This window comes from Esox lucius, chromosome 4 (genome assembly GCF_011004845.1).
Source record: "Esox lucius isolate fEsoLuc1 chromosome 4, fEsoLuc1.pri, whole genome shotgun sequence".
NCBI lineage: Eukaryota > Metazoa > Chordata > Actinopteri > Esociformes > Esocidae > Esox > Esox lucius.
Genome location: NC_047572.1, coordinates 15,364,612 through 15,383,400, shown reverse-complemented (window position 1 = coordinate 15,383,400; position 18,789 = coordinate 15,364,612). Strand labels below are relative to the sequence as shown.

The 18,789-nt window shown below is 41.3% G+C and overlaps 1 protein-coding gene across 9 annotated transcripts in view; it reads right to left on the bottom strand.

Moving 5' to 3' along the window:
• Nucleotides 1–18,789, bottom strand: part of gria1a (glutamate receptor, ionotropic, AMPA 1a) — a 103,584-nt gene that overhangs the window by 9,782 nt on the left and 75,013 nt on the right. For all 9 annotated transcript variants that reach the window (XR_004575702.1, XM_010865805.4, XM_010865806.4 and 6 more), the window contains exons 12-13: nucleotides 1,285–1,483; nucleotides 934–1,181 (exon numbers count right to left, since the gene is read on the bottom strand). Coding sequence is in view for 8 of the 9 variants with exons in the window: in XM_010865805.4 (XP_010864107.1) it covers nucleotides 934–1,181; nucleotides 1,285–1,483 (447 nt within the window). In the remaining variant the exon portion in view is untranslated. The remainder of the gene's footprint in view (nucleotides 1–933; nucleotides 1,182–1,284; nucleotides 1,484–18,789) is intronic.

Genomic DNA, 18,789 nt, shown 5'->3' with positions numbered 1-18,789 from the left:
TGATCGGCTTAAGAGTAGGTTAACGTACAAGCTTCAGTCCGGATACCTGACTTGTTCCGTCAGCGTGTGTGTGATTGTGTGTGTGTGACTGTGTGTGTGTGACTGTGTGTGTGTGTGACTGTGTGTGTGTGACTGTGTGTGTGTGTGACTGTGTGTGTGTGACTGTGTGTGTGTGACTGTGTGTGTGTGTGACTGTGTGTGTGTGACTGTGTGTCTGTGTGTGTGACTGTGTGTGTGACTGTGTGTGTATAAGTTGCTTGTGGCTCTGCAATTTGTCTTTGATTGTGAGATCACGGCGTCTACAGAGAGAGAAATTGCAGCTGAGGTCTTCAAAGGATGCCGGCCCAAACCGAATGGAAAGAAGACAAGCCTCTGACGGTGTGAGGAGAGATCGGAGGTGGGAGAGGTGGGAAGGGGAAGGAGAGAGAGGATGTCAGGGGTTGGGAGGAACGGGGACGAGAGAGGAGAACGAGGGAGGACGGATTTGGTGGTCAGATTTCCACAGATCATTTCTGTAAGCGCTCAGAGTCAGTGGGACCCAGATCCAGAAACACACTGTCTCTCCTGACCAAGCACTCAGGGTGGATGGCAAGGACCCAGCTAGACTTGATACAGACACACAGCTCTGGGGTCTGAACGTTACATCAAATTGCCATGGAGGGACATTTTAACTTTACATCATACAGACTTTTGCCATTGATAAATCAGTTTCGTTCACAGCTTTTTACTAAGCGTTTGATGTTCACAGAGTCTGCGTTCCAAAATGGCACAGTATCCTCTAGTTCACTGCTTCTGACCAGAACCCGGTGAGCCTTGGTCATAGTCGTGTACTAGTTCTGGAATAAGGATCCGTTGGCATGCAGCCCATAGAAAACACTATTCATGGCTAAAACACCTAGTGTTCCGAGGCAGACTGCAGTTAAAGGCTGTTACCTGAGGGGGGAGCCCTTGGGCGTGGCAATGCCGTATCCTTTAGAGTCCAGGTTGCCCCCCACCTTCATTGTGTCACATGGCTTCCTCTGCTCGATGTACTCGTTCATGGTGGACTCTAACAGGTAGGCATACTTCCCTTTGGACTTCCTGACCCTCATCACGCCCTCGTCCGTGGTCTTCACGAACACTGAGGGGTCGGCTGACTTCATGTAGGACCACATTTTCTCAAACACTGCGATTTTAGACCGCTGGGGGTAGAGAGAAAGTTAGGAGTGTGTGTGTGTGTGTGTGTGTGCGTGTGTGTTTTCTTGTTATACAGGTGTGGGACTATAACCAAACCAAAGGTATTACCCTGAAGAACTCCTTGGTGGAGCCAGCATCCAGAGTTCCATAGGCAATCTCGGTCTGTTTAGCCAGGTCCTCAGCACTCTCTATAGGGGACACCATCCTCTCCACTGTGAGGAAGGCAGCCAAATTGGCCGTGTAGGAGGAGATGATGATGAGAGTGAAGAACCACCACACGCCTCCCACTATACGACCTGACAGGGACCTAGAGACAGAAACACACAGACTGGAGTTACAGAGACCCACCTACGCACACCGCAACTAGGAGATGCCCAGCTAGAGATGGAGGATGAAATGTCCTAAAGGATATGAACTAATCTGGTTAATTCTCCCGATTCACCTCAAGGTGCTGTCCAGTGTAACAACCCACAAAATCACCCGTGTTACCTACAGCAGATGAAACCACATGACAGCATCCTGTCATCACCAATCCGGTAGTCTCATCACCCAGCCTGGGGTGCAAATAGCACTCTGTTTCTTTATAGTGCACTATATTTTACCTGGGACATTTAATTAGGGTAAAAAAGTGAGTTATTCGTAGGAGGCTGGTGTACTGTTTTTAGGGACCACGGTACTGCCTCAGGATTTCAGGCTTGAGTAATATAGACAGTGTGCTCATCTTACATACAGTTTCCCCCTTCAGCAGTTCGAACAGAGAGTAGGACGGAAACATTGAATGTAGGCACAAAGTAGCTAACGCTAAAACCGTAGGGTTTGAGGTTTCAGTTTTCATTCAGTGAAGTGGAACACAAAAGTGGGTAGAAATTGAACAACAAAATCAGACGAGCTGAGCTGTAGTGAAGCTCAGTGAGACACAGTGAAAGCTGAGCTGTAGTGAAGCTAAGTGAGACACAGTGAAAGCTGAGCTTTAGTGAAGCTCAGTGAGACACAGTGAAAGCTGAGCTGTAGTGAAGCTAAGTGAGACACAGTGAAAGCTGAGCTGTAGTAAAGCTAAGTGAGACACAGTGAAAGCTGAGCTGTAGTGAAGCTCAGTGAGACAGTGAAAGCTGAGCTGTAGTGAAGCTAAGTGAGACACAGTGAAAGCTGAGCTGTAGTAAAGCTAAGTGAGACACAGTGAAAGCTGAGCTGTAGTGAAGCTCAGTGAGACACAGTGAAAGCTGAGCTGTAGTGAAGCTAAGTGAGACACAGTGAAAGCTGAGCTTTAGTGAAGCTCAGTGAGACACAGTGAAAGCTGAGCAGTAGTGAAGCTAAGTGAGACACAGTGAAGACCATGTTGTAGTGAAGTTCAATGAAACAGGTTTTACTGCAGTGCTATAATTTCAATGCCTCATTCAAACAATGATTAATAAATAATTCATGGTAAGTATTCATTACAGTTGAACATCATATTTAATGATTATGTTAATATGGAGTAGGATAGGAATAGTTTGCCAGAGATGTGTTACTGATGAAACCCTGCGATGCAATATTTGCGGTCTCACGAATATTGTGGGTATTATATTGATGAAGAAACGCCATCTCATTGTGTCCGGTTGTGTATGTGTCATCGCATGTGTGTCACAGAATACCTACACCTCTGTCAGTTCCACAAGACCAGGCAGCGTGAGTGACTGCTTGGAGTACCCAAACCCGAACCAAACCTGTGTTAATCATCTTCTTATCCTGTCATCTGTTCAGGGCAGAGTAGATCTAGGAAAGCTAACCGAATGGATAAACTCTCTGGAAATGTCCCCCGACTAGCCAGCACTATTCACTTGTTAATTAGCATGACTAATGGCTTTGAGTGTAAGAAATTAGTCTATAATGACCACATTACAATGGATTAGGATTTATACAGCTGGAAATAGGAGGAGAAAATCTTCCTTAATGGTGTTCTGATTCCAGAGACCAATCAGGAACAAGAACTACATGATTTAGGCATTTATGCATTTTGCATCTGGATTAATTGGATAGGTGTGTGTGTGTGTGTGTTTACTCATCCCTCCCAATATCTTAATATTTTTCTATACCTCCATCTCTCCCTCACTCTCCATCTCTCTCCCTCCATCACTCTCCCTCCATCTCTCTCCCTCCATCACTCTCCATCTCTCTCCCTCCATCACTCTCCATCTCTCTCCCCTCTCCTAATCTTTCTCTATCTCTCTCAGCCTTCATTCTCTCTCCATGCTATCTACTGCGGGTGGGGAAGGGGTCTTGTGTTGAACTATTTAGGGATATAAAATGAAACAACGTGCGCACTTTCAAGGATGTAAAAAGGCGGGCAACGAAATATTTGTATTTATTTACGTCTCTCCCCATCTCTCCCTTTCTCCATTTCCCTCCCTCTCTGGCTCTTTTTGTCTTTCTCTCCGTCTCTCTCTCTCCCCATCTCCCTTAGCTCTGTTCTATAAATGTCAGTATTTCCATGCAGTGTAGAATGAGCGGGTTATGTTAAACAGTGTTTACAGCCTTGGGCACTCAAACCAGAGACCAGTGACTGTAAGGAGTTCAGTATGTTAAGTATGAAAATGTCCACCACATCTCTTTAATATAGTGTTAGGACATATAACGCCTTGTGAGAGGTACTGTACTGATACCTGGACGAAACCCATTCAGTGGTTACGGAATCGGCAGCTCACAGTGTCATTGTGGTTTTTGTACATAGCAACACACACACAATGTTAGTCACTTCAGCAGGAAACACTACACACGTCTTCATGCAGCTTTAATTACAACTTCCATTATCGTGTCAGAGTTAATGGCACCAAGACCAACATTTCACAATATCCCTCTGTGTAGACGAAAAGGTAATGTGACACACGTGCGCGCATGCACACGGGCGCGCACGCACGCACACACAGACCCACACACACACAGACACATGCTGTGAGCTGCACCACTCTGGAAGGAATGCCTTTGCCTCATTGGGTTGCAATGGCAGCACACCCTGCACTACAAACAGTTCTGACGATCTGAGCTAAGAGAAGAATTTAAGTCATCTCACCCTCCCTTTCTCCGCTCTGTATCTCTCTTACTCATCTGTATCTCTCTTGCTGTCTCCCCCTCTCTTCTCTGTCTGTCTGTCTTCCTCATGCCGATCTTTCTCTCCATCTCTCCCTCTCTTCTCTGTCAGTCTCTCTTTTATACGTATATCAGCCTTTCTCTGTGGGAGGCAGCGGATCAAACGCCCCCACTGCAGTATGTGTTCGTTTCCCTGCAAACTCACTCCACAGGCACCGTGGTTAAGATGTGCCAGCTACAGTCGCATATCGCATTCTGTACTTCAACCAGTTATCAGCCTGGTCTGAAACAGCGACTCAAAAAAAATGGAACGTATAGGTTTCTAATGGGCCATTTAAAAACGCCCATCTGTATGTGGACATTTGGCTTCACAGCTGTTTCGTAATAGGCAGGTGTGTTTGTTTGCATCGTTAGTGCAGCACAAGAGAGCTGTCAAGGTCTAGTCTTGATTCCTACCTTTGCATTTGCAATAGTTTGCTGGATGCATTTGATAATGATTAACACCTGTTGCAATGGCAACTTATTTTGCTGCATGCATTCCCCCTATAAAGCTGTTGGAAGCAGTGGAAACCAGTTAGGCATCATCTGAAAACACCCTCTGGGTCAGGACTTTAAAAAGCAGTCTGGGACTTATGCGATTAACAAAATACTTGTTTTAATTGCCATTCTGGGCTGGATGTGTAATATCTTGTTTATATATCCATTATCTATATGTAGAATCACTATCACACCTTAGTAAGCCATGGCATTCCAAGTCTGAAAGTGAGTTGTTTGGGTGACATTTTCAGGGACCCTTTTTGGTACAACTGTGGCCAAATATTGCAGACTGGAGTTTCAACAGAACGAGAAGCTACTATCCTCACATGTATCATTATTTTCATGCTCTTTCTATGTTTGTTATCTTACAAGTCTAATGGAGTTATTTTATGTTCATTTAAACACAGTGGAAAAAGATGGATCTGAGATAAGCTTTCAGAACAGGTGATAATAGCAACACCTCCTACAGGGCAGCTCCGAAACCTGATTCTGTAGACGGGTTAGTATTCCTAACATTTACCTTGTAAAATGCATTTGTGTGGATAATAGCCACAAGGCGCAGAGTGATTGGAGACTGGCAACATTGAGCTTTTTCAGATTTCCACACAATTGCATAAATAAAAAAAAACACCCATCCCTATCATCCTACGGTAAAAACACCAGTTAGTCTGTACCTAAAATCGAAGCTTCAGAAAAGGCTATTGAATACAAATAAGGCAAATATTAAATACATCAGAGTGATGGCGAGAAAAAGGTGTGGAGCATTTATGGCCGCTACTACACACTACACTTGTCTTCATTCATGATGTCACTGCATAATAGTAGCAGCAGAGTGAAGTCTGAAGAATACAAAATCATCTGTCTACTTAGACACAACCAAATTCCTCTCTAAACTCTGGGGATAACAGTTAATCTCGCAGCAAGATGATGACCCCAAACGTGCTGCCATGGCTACCGAGGAGGTGGAGGAGGTTTGTCGGGGCTGAATGGTGGTACGCTTTTGACTGACTATGTCATTTATGCTCCGTTGGACAGGTGCCTTTGGCCGCATGTTACATGTTTGTTGAGTGCCTTTGTGCAGGCATATGTGCCTCTGTTCATTTTGTGTTCCTTTGTGTGTCTGTGTGATGAGTGCTTGTGTTCCTCTGGGCTGTCCACGGGTAACTTTGATATTGACTAGAAGACTCCAAAGCTTGTTATACTAAAGTAAGTGTCCTTTAATATAAATCACACGGACAGTCCTCTTTGTCACTTCTAGGACGATCTCAACACACTTAACCCAAACATCCCTCTAAGTCCCACCATCCCTCTAAAGCCCTATTGTTGTTGTTGTTCCTCTGATAACATTATCACTTATATAATGTACTTATTTATTTATGTCACCCTGCTTTTAAGGTGAACTCTATTCCGGGAGCAAAGCTTTCACATTTCGATATGGTGAAAGAATGAACATCTAAAAGTGACTTGTAAAAGCAGATGAGATTATTCTGCTGTTTTTGTTTATCGCCCATCGAGACCCTAAGCAACAGTTCTCAAAGTAGAACATTTGGTCCCAATCCCTCCCTGTTGCAGAACAATCTCATATTCCACTGATCCAGTCAACACTTACTGATTTTGGACATTTACTACAGTGATTTTCTTTTGTAAAATAGACATTGTGGAAAACAAGTTTTAATGAATCTGAACATGTGGTCTTTACGACAGTAAGTTAAAATTAGCGTACACATAAATAAAAAAGATATTAATGTATCACGTTACATCGTTTAAAAGGCACCGAATGTATGGAATAGTGTGTGAGAGATTGATAGTTGCCTTGATGTGATCAAGCCATTAATAAAACATTGATGCTAAAATGGACCAGGTCCTTATAAAAAGTAACTTCCTATAAAGCTGTCTGTCTCTTTCAAAAAAACTGCGCTAACACTGGCAATAAAACACACTGCACACACAGACACGCACACACACAGAGACACACCCAGACATACACACAACTAGGCATGCACACTCATCAGGACCTACAGAGACAACAGAGAGCATTTGCACAAACAAACCAATGAAAGTGTGAAGAAACCATTTAGATTTCCAATCATTGAGATCTAACGGCTGAGCGCACAATTACAGGATGTGACAGACCATATGAAAAAAAATCACATCTCAGTCTTTAGATACACACCCTCAAAAGCATGGAGATTTGTGGCACACATGGACACACTAATGCATGCATGCCCACACATTGACAAAAATGCTATACTTTAAATTTGAAAAAAACATTTTGTCTTTGGTTCGTCAGCAGACTGTTCTTCCTTACCCAACTGTCCAGCTGCCTTCATGGTAGGTGAGTCATTTTAGAGAATTATTCCATTTATTTTTCAACAACTTTCCACTTGTGATGTAGTACATGCGTAGTATCTACCTAACATTTGACATACAGAAGGTAGGACTGACTGCAAAATGGCCCCTGGAACTGAAAAGGGCTGCATTGCAGGGATGGCAGAGCATAACAGGGAAAGATACCCATCCTTTGGTGATACTGTATCTATGAGTTGCAGACTTCAGGTAATCATTCTATGAAAAGGATACGCTACCAAGTACTAAATAAGAGCCCCAGTATCCTGTTGGCTTGATGGGCGATCATTTATTTTATTTTTTGTAGTACTTGTGATAACTACATGCCTTGCATAACACTGATGGGGGGGAAAATCCACTGGGGATTACAGAATATTTAACATATAGAAAAATATTAGCTTATACATACTCATCTTACATGTGTCTTAACTAACAAATGTATTCTCAATGAACGTCAATCTGGTTTAAGACCCAGTTATAGCACCATCTTTGCTTTTTCTAGGCTTTAAATTACATTATTAACTGTAAGGACGTAGTAATATTTTGGATGACATGAATTATTCACAGGATTTCATCAATTCATTGCCTTGCTGAAAACCATTTTCACCTGAAATGTGTGCTTTTTTAGATAGGACTAGTCCAAGCCTTTTTGTGAAATTGCAGAAAACAATTCATACCTTCAATTTACATTGTTTTTAGACAATGGCGATATATCAAAATGAAAGCAGCTGTTTTGATGCTGGTGAAAGCTGTTTATCATACTGCATTATGTTTTATTAGATTAGTGAATATTGCATTAAAAAGGCTGGAACTCTGAAGTCTAGGAGTTGTGAACATTTTTTGTTAATAAAGCTCTCCTGCATAGACTATCACCTTACCTTAATACCCTGTATTCCGACTATCTGAAGAATGGCTAACTATATCAACTTCTCTTTTATTTTTTGCACCTTTCATCTGAAATAATGCTACTCCATGCCACTTGAAAATAGGATGAATTGGTGCCTCCAGGCAAATTCCGAGGTTTTCAAAGGATCACTATAATTAAGAATGTGCTTCTTTTGATTGAGAGACACCAGGAACCAGCTATGGGCTAACCCAGGACATGTTATTAGACTGGAAACATTATTCATTATGCAAAGACTTTGACCGGCAGGTTGAGATATTGTTGTGATAAGTTGTGATAGCTGTGTGTGGCAGGTACTGAAGAAGTGTTAGTGACACCATACATTAATTTCAAGCGAGCAATGCAGCGGTGCTACCAACTGAGCAGGTGTAGAGGAGACCAGCCCTATAGAGAAACACGTTCACAGACACACAGGGAGTTTTAGATAACAAGGAAACACCCTGTTGGGTTTGACTGATTTTGCTTGTTAGATAATCACACCTTTTGTGCCTACATTTGTGTGTGTGCCTGCATAATATGAAAGCGTAGACTTCCTGTCATCTTATGCCTGCTGAACTGATTATCTCTCTTTTTCATGAGCCAGATCATCAAAGGCATATGTTAACATGGCTGTGTTTGCACAGGCAGACAAATTCTGATCTTTAAAAAATAAAATAATAATTGACCAGTCATATTTTCCTTAGGTAATGTGATTGGTCAAAAGACAAATTATTGAAAAAAAAGATGTCATTTGGGCTACCTTTGTATACTCTGGCTTTTAGATGTCTGTCCATGTGAGAAATAATCTATAGACTAGTAGTGCTGGGATATAGACTGGTGGTGTTTGGTTATAGACTGGTGGTGTTTGGTTATAGACTGGTAGTGCTTGGTTATAGACTGTTGGTGATGGGATATAGACTGTTGGTGATGGGTTATAGACTAGTGGTGTTTGGTTATAGACTGGTGGTGCTTGGTTATAGACTGTTGGTGATGTGATATAGACCTGGTGGTAAAGGGTTATAGACTGGTAGTGTGTGGTTATAGACTGTTGGTGATAGGTTATAGACTCCTGGTGATGGTTATACACTGGTGGTATTTGGTTATAGACTGTTGTTGATGGATTATAGATTAGTGGTGTTCGGTTAGACTAATGGTGATGAGTTATAGACTGGTGGTGTTTGGTTAGACTGTTGGTGATGAGTTATAGACTAGTGGTGATGGACAGTTAATCCACCAACTTTGAAAGACAAATCTTATTTTTAGTTTACAGTACATATCAACACTTTCAAGTTATATTGTTTTAAGCCATTCCCATACCTTAATCGTTACCATAACCATTCAGAATTAATACTTAACCCTAACCATTTATATGTAATCTTTTTTCTGTTTTCACTTTACCTGTAGACCACAGACACACACACACACAAGCCTCAATAAATTAGATACAACTAGACATCCTCGCTACAATTAGCAAACCAGTAGAGTCCTAAGTCCCTTTTAGGTAACTGTCCTTTCTGTCTTCTGATACTTTAATAGTAACATGCACCCCCTGGTCACTCCTAAAGTCTATGCTTTCTTTAACCACAATTTCATTGCAGTTAACTGCTGCCAATGCCTGGAAGAAATTCCAAGAGAACCTTAAACTTTATACTTTGGTCATACCTTACTCCTTTGAAAATAAACAAAACTATCTGGTAAAGGCACCTGCATCATCGGTCAAATGTATCTGTGTATGTCTGTCACTGTATGTAGAGTTAGTTCATGTCTACTGTATACAGCACAATGTTTGTTCATTTTTCCATTATTTTTCATACACAAGTATGTTGTTATTTCTAATGTCTTGCAATGAAATGTCGTTGGCCGGGTTGTCACTGAAAACAAAGGGGATAGGAAAGAAAAGGAGAGCTGCCAGGCGAGTGGGAGAGGAGAGAGTAGTCAGCAGAGTGGGAGAGGAGAGAGCAGCCAGGAGAAGAGAAAGGGGAAAAGAGTAGAGAAGAAAGGGAATAGAATAGAGAAGAGGGATAGCTGGGTGTCATAGCTCTGAGTGACAGAGGTGACATTTAGAAAGAGTAAACAAATGATTTAAAGAGAATAAATAGCAGAGGTCACTCATACAGGCATGCACTGCAATCACTGACGCCACCCCCCCCCCCCCCCCCTATACACACACACACCCCATCATCGCCCTGTGAGCATGGTGGAGTCATTAGCAGGGAGGATTCCTAATGTCATTGCACTCTAGCAACTCCCTCAGGCGGCTTGGGCACCTGAAAAGCTGACTGAGGCTACTAGGTGAGCAAGCACTACCCTCACAATTTTTTACCTACATGACTTCCTGGTCAGACAAACAGTGCACAATGACAAATATTTTAGGAAAGCTTTCTGTGATGTTCACCTCATCTGAATCCATCTAAGCTTTTTACCGGGCCGCCGGCTAAGAAGACAGACAGACTGACAGACAGACAGACTGACTGACTGACTCACTAACCCCCCCCCCCCCCTTTAGTCTCATCTTTAGTCTCGCTAGAAATTGGTCAATTCTTATGATTATTCCTAGGAAGTTAGTAGATACAAGTAAGCCTATTTAACACAATCCTCAAAGGAGTCTAGCGACTGCTGAAACTTGTAATGCCATGCTGTAGTGGTTGAAGACAGTGTCTCTCATATGGAACACCTACGTTTGAATCTAGTGAGAGCAACGATATTTATTATTTCTGATAGATTCCACGATTCTCTCATCTTTGCACTGGATGAAAAAGTTAGTTATCGTCGCCTACAGTATTGGTAGATACTGTATACACGTCATTCACGAATGAAAGAAAAAAGTATGTTGTTTTGCCATGAAAGAAAAAAATACGTTCCTATGAAAATAAATGAAATAGCTTTGGTAGACTCACTGGCAATTTCTTAATTCTTATGACTATTCCAGTAAGTTAGTAGATACCGGTAAAGCTTATTACTGGCTAATATGCTGTTAAAATGGCCAGTGGCAAACGCAATACATAGCAGCTATTTGTGGTGGAGGTAAACATAGTGAGAAATGTTAATCAGTTTAACTGTACCATTCACGAATGGCCAATTAACTATTAAAACGGCCAGTGGCAAAAGAGGATTTGTTCAGGATAGAGACAAGAGACTATACCGACAGCCCTCAAATTACAGCTCCGTGGAGTAGTGGTTAACGACACAGCCTTGCACGTGGGCATCTTGAGATGGCAACACTTTCTATTGTGGGCCAGCTGAACTACGCTTGCCTGGTTCCTTGTTTTCAAATAGGGAGGTAAGTAAAATTAGTAAAGGGGGAAAAATGAAGAATGTAAACCAGAAACTGATGTAACCAGAAACTGATAAAAGAAGGGAATTTACAGCTGTCTCTGAATGCCTACAAAATGACACCCAATGACCCATTTAGAGCACTCTGATTTGTCAAAAGCAGTGTACTAACTAGGGAATAGGGTGCCATTTTGGACAGAGCCTCTCAATCTCTTCAGACGATAATGTCTGGAAATTAATTGTGCAGCGCTGATTAAGACCAGCTGAAAGCCGTTAACTGCCTTTGTAAACTTGTTGTCTCTGATTAAAAATTGTGAGTGGAAGACGGTACAGGCAGCAAGCACTGTCGGCTGCTCATTTCTCACGAGACACCAAATTAAATACAGGTCAAAACCAAAGATGAACAACTTAAACATCCAAACAAAAATGCATTTAATTAGGGTAATGTCAGAAATGATCAAGGAATAACCCAGATGACTTACGTAGCGACATATGAATAGATGTCATCTTTATGTGTCAGGGTTCAGATTGAGGAGAATAACAGGAAGTTTTGTATGCTAGGCATTCACATTCATTTATAATTTTTGCCCTGGTGATGCAACACAAGTCATATAATATAACCATGCTATTGCAACTTCCTTTATTGCACACAGAAACAGAAATGGTATCCACAAGTTAACCTGAATCTGGGAAAGTAGATAAGTAGATAAAAAAATGTCAATGCCAAAATCCCAAACTATGCCTTTAGGTTTTGTGAAGGCAGCACTCTTTGGAGACACGTCCCCTAGCCTACCTGATGTAATGGGGCCAGATCATCTGGGAACAATGACTATAGTAGAAGATATATTAATGTACTGTACCTCTACACCCAATTGAGAGAGAGAGAATGAGAGAGACAATGAGAGAGATAAACTCTATAGAGACGATACACTTTGTGCTGTCTATGCCGATTCCATTATCTTTCATTGGACGTACTGAGGGATCAATATTTATTTGCGGTACATGCAGTGTCTTTGTGAAAGCAGCTCATTCTATACATACTACAGTATGTGAGTGTGTGTTAGCAGCATGCTGTAAATACCATCAGCTGAAGGCCAGCCGTAAAAACAGCAGGGATATAGGAGGTCCAAAAGGCTTCAAGGCTTTTACAATCCCAATGTCGATTCATTGACAGTCAGGTGGTGGTGAAATTCCTCCCCTCCCCTCCTCTCACCTCTTGTTCTCCTCCTCTCAGCAAGTCCCGCTGGTCTTGTTGAAAGAGGGACTCCATCTCGCATGTCTCTAATTTCAGTCACTAAAATGAGATTGTTAATTGGTATCCTTTACTGAGTAATACCGACAGCGGCACAGCTCATCAGAGATGTTCTTCTTTTACATTGTAGACATACAGCAGACGCTCTTATCCAGAGTGAATTATAGGCACAGTTATAACAGTTTTCTCATGTTACATACATCGTCAGGGATTCACATTGTGGGTTTGTGGATTTGAACCAGACACCATTTTGTTACTGGCCCAAAAGTCTTACCAAAAGCATCGCACTTGACAGAAAATAATAACCTGGGGCCTGTAATACGTCTTGATTTTCTCAGGTAAAATTTTTACTATATGATGGTTTAAACTGCAGCAACCTTATACGTAGAACCTGACCAATAGGCAATTTTGAAGGCAAAGGACAAGTGATTTCTGCTGTTATATGGTTGTTGTATTTTCTAGGAAGATTGAAAGCACACATTGTGCTACGAAGGATTAACAGAAGCTCTGTTCATGGAATACATGGAAAGTAAGAGAAAGAGAATTATACTAAGTCTCAAAGCAAATCTGAAAGTTCCCTGTTCGCAAATTCCCAACAGATGCATTGATACGGGACATACATTTCATAAGGTCAACACTAGTGTCAGCATCTACACAGATTAGCTACAAAACAGCACTTTACGACAGTCAAAGGTTGGGTAAATCAGTGCTTACATGTCCTATATTTTATCTGCCAAAGTGGGCTACTTTGACAACAATCTTGCTGGTGAAAACACATTGCTGGTGGGAGGCAGTTTTCTCAGGGCTAATGCTAAATTGCTCCGCGGCCACCGTGGCATTGCAATTTAAAATGTGTATCAAATTTACTGAGACCTGCTCTTGCTGACTATCAGGTGGTGAGGCAGGCTGCTGCTGATTGACTGACTGAGCTGTAGGGAAGGAGGTGTGTGTGTGCATGTGTGTGTGTGTGTGTGTGAGAGAGTGTGCATGCATTGAAGCAGTGAGGATGACTCTAATGACTCCGGATCTCAAGCCCACACTTTCTTACGGAAGGCTGCCGATCAGGTTGCAGCAGAGGGAAAAATGAATACAGCCACCGTTGGCTAATGGACCTCCCTGGGATATAATTTGGTATTATTTTGTTCACCATATAGCTATGTTCTTAATAGCTGTACATAGCCAAAGGTTGATCATCTAATTTCCTAAGTACCTCACAATACAGTATGCCAGACTGCTAATGTTTATGTGTAGGCTACTACAATTAAGAGTTTGTGCTTGTTACATTTGCTTGGTGTTATTATGCTTGCTTGGTGTCATTGCACTTGCTTGGTATCCTTACACTTGCTTGGTGTCATTACACTTGTGTGGTATCATTACACTTGATTGGTGTTATTACACTTGTGTGGTATCATTACACTTGATTGGTGTTATTACACTTGCTTGGTATCATTACACTTGCTTGGTGTTATTACGCTTGCTTGCTAATAAATGTTTTACTGGAAAAGGAAAGTAGAGAGCACACTGTGTGTGTTGTGCCAAGTCTGGGCAGGTTGCCATTTCCATGTATCTGATTGGTCAACAACTGATTGAAGTGTTATAGCAAATGTTGCCTTGCCACACTTCTTCCAGCAGCTCTGGTTTCTTAATGTTTTGTTTGTGCTTGCTGGACTATGCTGGTGTCACCTCAGCTAACTGCTCTTCTGCAATATTCATAGTATGACAGCCATAGACATCTTTTTAGTTTTAGCTAATGTCTTTCTGCCATGGTCACTGTATGACAGCCATACACATTGGAGTTTGTGACTTGGCTTTATCAATGACAGCTATAATATCTTTACATCATCCATGAGTTCACCATTTTTAACTTTTAAGTAGTTTTTAGACTCCACAGTTTGTCCCAAACTACTTTAGGAGAGAGAGATCTATGGTCTTATTTCTGCCAGTCTCTCTCTCTGTCTCTATGTCTTTCTCTAGGATGGGTGTTCAGCATTTTCTGACTTGGTCTGAAGTGTTCTATTAAAACCTTCATCATACCGGGGAAGGAATAACAGACAGACTCCCTAGGTGGGGACAGACCCGGTGGCACAGGGGGGCATTGGGGGGCAATGCCCCCTCAGCAAGAAATGCTTTGACCCCCAAAAATAGTTTGGGTAAGATGTTTCCCAATACTGTACTTAATTAATTACTGTTGGGAATGCAGCTCTCTTGCCTTCATCTGCAAATGAGATTGAAGATGTGCTTTATTAAGCGATGTGTTCACTAAGCTACAAAGAATGTGTAACTACTGTAGTTTGTGAAAGCTTTCAAATTTGATAGACAGCTGTGTATTTTGCTATTATATAGCCTCAGTAAGCCATGCATGCTAAAATGATTTGCTTTCTGTCCCTCATACTGAAGTTACTATTCAACATTTGTAAGTAGGATGAACGTGCCCGCCCATGGAAATCATCCAACACGTTTGTTCTAGTGCCCGGGACTGGGAGTGGACTGGAGTAGCCTATATTTTCCATACACAGCAAATTGGTTTTATTATTTATATTTACTCTGCACGAGTGACGTTAAAAATACCACTGTTTTAAATATATTATAAAAAAGCATTCAGTTTATAAATAGTGGGTCTGCAGAATTTGCAATAAATATAAATTTGCGGGGGGGTTAGGGTTAGGTGTTTTAAAATGCTACATGGATACACCCCATTTCTGTGGTTTACATCTCTGTCTCTCTCTAAGTCTCTCTCACTCACCCTCCTTCTTTCTGTCAAAAAGAATAAGCTGCTGAAAGAAATGCACTTGCGTCTCACCCTATGCATAGAGTTTCCAAATAGGCATGCTTTCAAAACACTACAGCACGATTTGTTGGTAAAATAATCTTATGACAGATTTCGCTACTTGTTAAGGCTGCCTTAATCAATGCACATGCTTCAGTATTGTGACTCGCGGAGATAGCATATTAATAGTGCGTGTCCTGGAGGCCGCAAAGTCAAATTCTGTTAAATCTGCTGAAATTTGAAAAAACATTTTTAGAAATACTAAATAGAGGTCACACGCTCCGCCCCTTCAATGGTTTAAGAAATAAAACAACCACTCATCTTTCCTATAGAGATTTCAACAACATTGCTATTGATAGTAAATACACCATTGATGTTAATAGAAACAATTTGGATCACAAAAATTACCATCAGGGTATATATATATCAGGTACTCAACAGATGGTGCTAAAGAGCAAGTTCTAATTGACTTCTAATTAAATAATCATGTCAGTCACAATTATCATAATCTCTGCCACCGAAAAGTGTTGATTCACATTTAAAACACAATTTGAAAGGCTGGCCCTTTAAAACTGATTTGAAGATACCTGATAATCAGATCTACATCCAAGTAGCCTCAAAGGATCAACAACAGAGGGAAGCAAAATACTCACAACTTCAGCAGGTATCAGTATTTACTGAGTTTTAAAAAAAGCACCAGGTTTCTAAAAAACATTCTGTTTTTACAGTGTTTTAAAGAGACACCAGGAATCTATTAAATATACTGTATTTATGGGGTATTCAAGAGGTATCAGACATCTATGTAAAATGCTGTATTTACTGTGTTTTAAAGAGGCACCAGGCATCTATGAAACATACTGTATTTACTGTCTTTTTAAAAGGCATCAGACATCTATGTAAACTGCTGTATTTACTGTGTTTTAAAGAGGCACCAGGCATCTATGAAACATACAGTATTTACTGTCTTTTTAAAAGGCATCAGACATCTATGTAAAATGCTGTATTTACTGTGTTTTAAAGAAGGACCAGGTATCTATGAAACATAAATACTTTCCTATATAGAGAAACAAAGACTGTGTGTAACAGCAGCGGGCTAAATATCTTTACATTTTATATTTAAAAATAACATCAAATTGATCAGAAATACAGTGTAGACATTGTTAATATTGTAAATGATCAATGCAGCCGGAAAAGGCAGATTTTCAATGGGATATCTACATAGGCATACAGAGGCCCATTATCAGCAACCATCACTCCTGTGTTCCAATGACACATTGTGTTTGCTAATCCAAGTTTATCATTTTATGAGGCTAATTGATCATTAGAAAACCCTCTTGCAATTATGTTAGGACAGCTGAAATCTGTTGTGATAATTAAAGAAGCAATAAAACTGCTCGTCTTTAGACTAGTTGAATATCTGAAGCATCAGCAATTGTGGGTTCAATTACAGGTTCAAAATGTCCAGAAGCAAATAACTTGTTTCTGAAACTCGTCAGTATATTAACTCGCCAGGACTCAGTACTTAGTACCCTACTCTTCATCATCTACATCCTTCCCCTTGGTCAAATCCTCTGTCACTTCAACCTTCATTTCCACTGCTATGCTTATGATACACAAGTCTCTCACCAACCCACCTAAAAGCATGGATGAAGGACTACTTCCTCAAACTAAACAGCAACAAAACAGAACTCATACTCATTGGAACCAAATCCCCCCTCAACAAGACTGGCCCTTCCAATCGCAGCATTGATGACACTGTTTCTGATTCTCCACCCCCGCACGCACGAACCTTGGCGTCATTCTGGTCTCTACACTCTCCTTTGATCAGCACATCAAAAAGAGTGTAAAATCTTGATTCTTCCATTTTTGCAACATCACCAAACTCAGACCTTCCCTCTCCCGTGCTGCTGCTGAAACCCTAATACATGCATTCATTACCTCCCGTCTTGACTACTGCAACTTCATACTTACCGGCATCAAATCTACATCCCTCCATAAGCTATAAATGGTTCAAAACTCTGCGGCCAGACTACTAACTCACACAGAGTCCCAGCAGCATATCACCCCTATCATCTGTGAGTTACACTGGCTTCCTATCTCCCAATGCATCAACTACAAGATCCTCCTATCGACATGTAAAGCCCTAAACAATACTGCCCCTTTCCTACCTCTTTGACCTTCTTCTTCCATATCAACCAACACACACACTCTGTTCCAGTACTGCAGGCCACCTCATAATCCCCAAGTCAAAGATCAAAGGCTTCGGTGACAGGGTTGTGACAGGGTTGCTCCTAGGCTCTGGAACTCTCTCCCCAAAACCATCCGTGACTCTGAGACTATCCCCATCTTCCAGCAACGCCTCAAGACTCATCTGTTCAAAATCGCCTACCCATAGCCACGCTAAATCCCACACTCTCAATCTTCATCGTTTTCTCATAGTATTTCTTTAGTTTTTGTTTGTTTTCTCTTCAAATGTCACTATTGTACAGTGTCTTTGGGTCCCTGAAAAGCGCTATATAAATATAATGTATTTTATTATGTATTCTTGTTGAGAAATTAAGGCTATTCCATGTGAGGAATTGCCAAGAAACTGAAGATCTTGTCCAATGTTGTGTACTACTCCCTTCATAGAAAAGCACAAACTGGCCCTAACCAGAATAGAAAGAGAAGGAGGCCCCGGTGCACAACTGAGCAAGAGGACAAAAACATTAGAGTCTAGTTTGAGAAACAAGATGCCTCACAGGTCTTCAACTGCCAGTAAACAGTACCCGCAGTAATGGAAAACACCAGTCTCAACGTCAACAGTGAAGTGGCAACTCTGTGATGCTGGCCTTCTAGGCAGAGTTGCAATGAAAAAGCCATACCTCAGACTGGCCAATAAAAAGAAAAGATTAAGATCAGCAAAAGAACACAGACACCGGATGATTGGAGACAATTTCCTCCTACAAAAAGACAAAACACAGCTCCAAACTATACAGGAACTATTTAGGGAAGACGCAGTAAGCTAGTATGTTCTTTGTATAATGGAGTGGCCAGCACAGTTACTGGATCTCAACCCTATTGAGCTGTTGTGGGAGCAGCTTGACCGTATGATATATAAGAAGTGCCCAACAAGCCAACAAAACTTGTAGGATGTGCTGAAGGAAGTATGAGGTGAAATCTGTTCAGGTTCCCTCAACAAATTCACAAATAGAAAGGTCTGCAAGGCTGTAATTGATGAAATCCGATCTCTCAAACCAAGTAAAAGTCACAAACAACATCAATTTGTAGCCTAGACTCCATGCTTTCATATACTATGTAACTGTTGTTTCTAGCTTTAGTGAAGATTGTCTTAACATAATTTTCAACACTGATAAAACACAGCAATTTGCCGGCCTCCTTCAAAGCAATGTGAGAATGCTTTGTTCTGGCAGATTCTTTAGAGTGTGACAGTCGCTGTGAAAACAACTTAAAGTCGCAACACAGACGGAGCAATGTACAACAGAAATGATC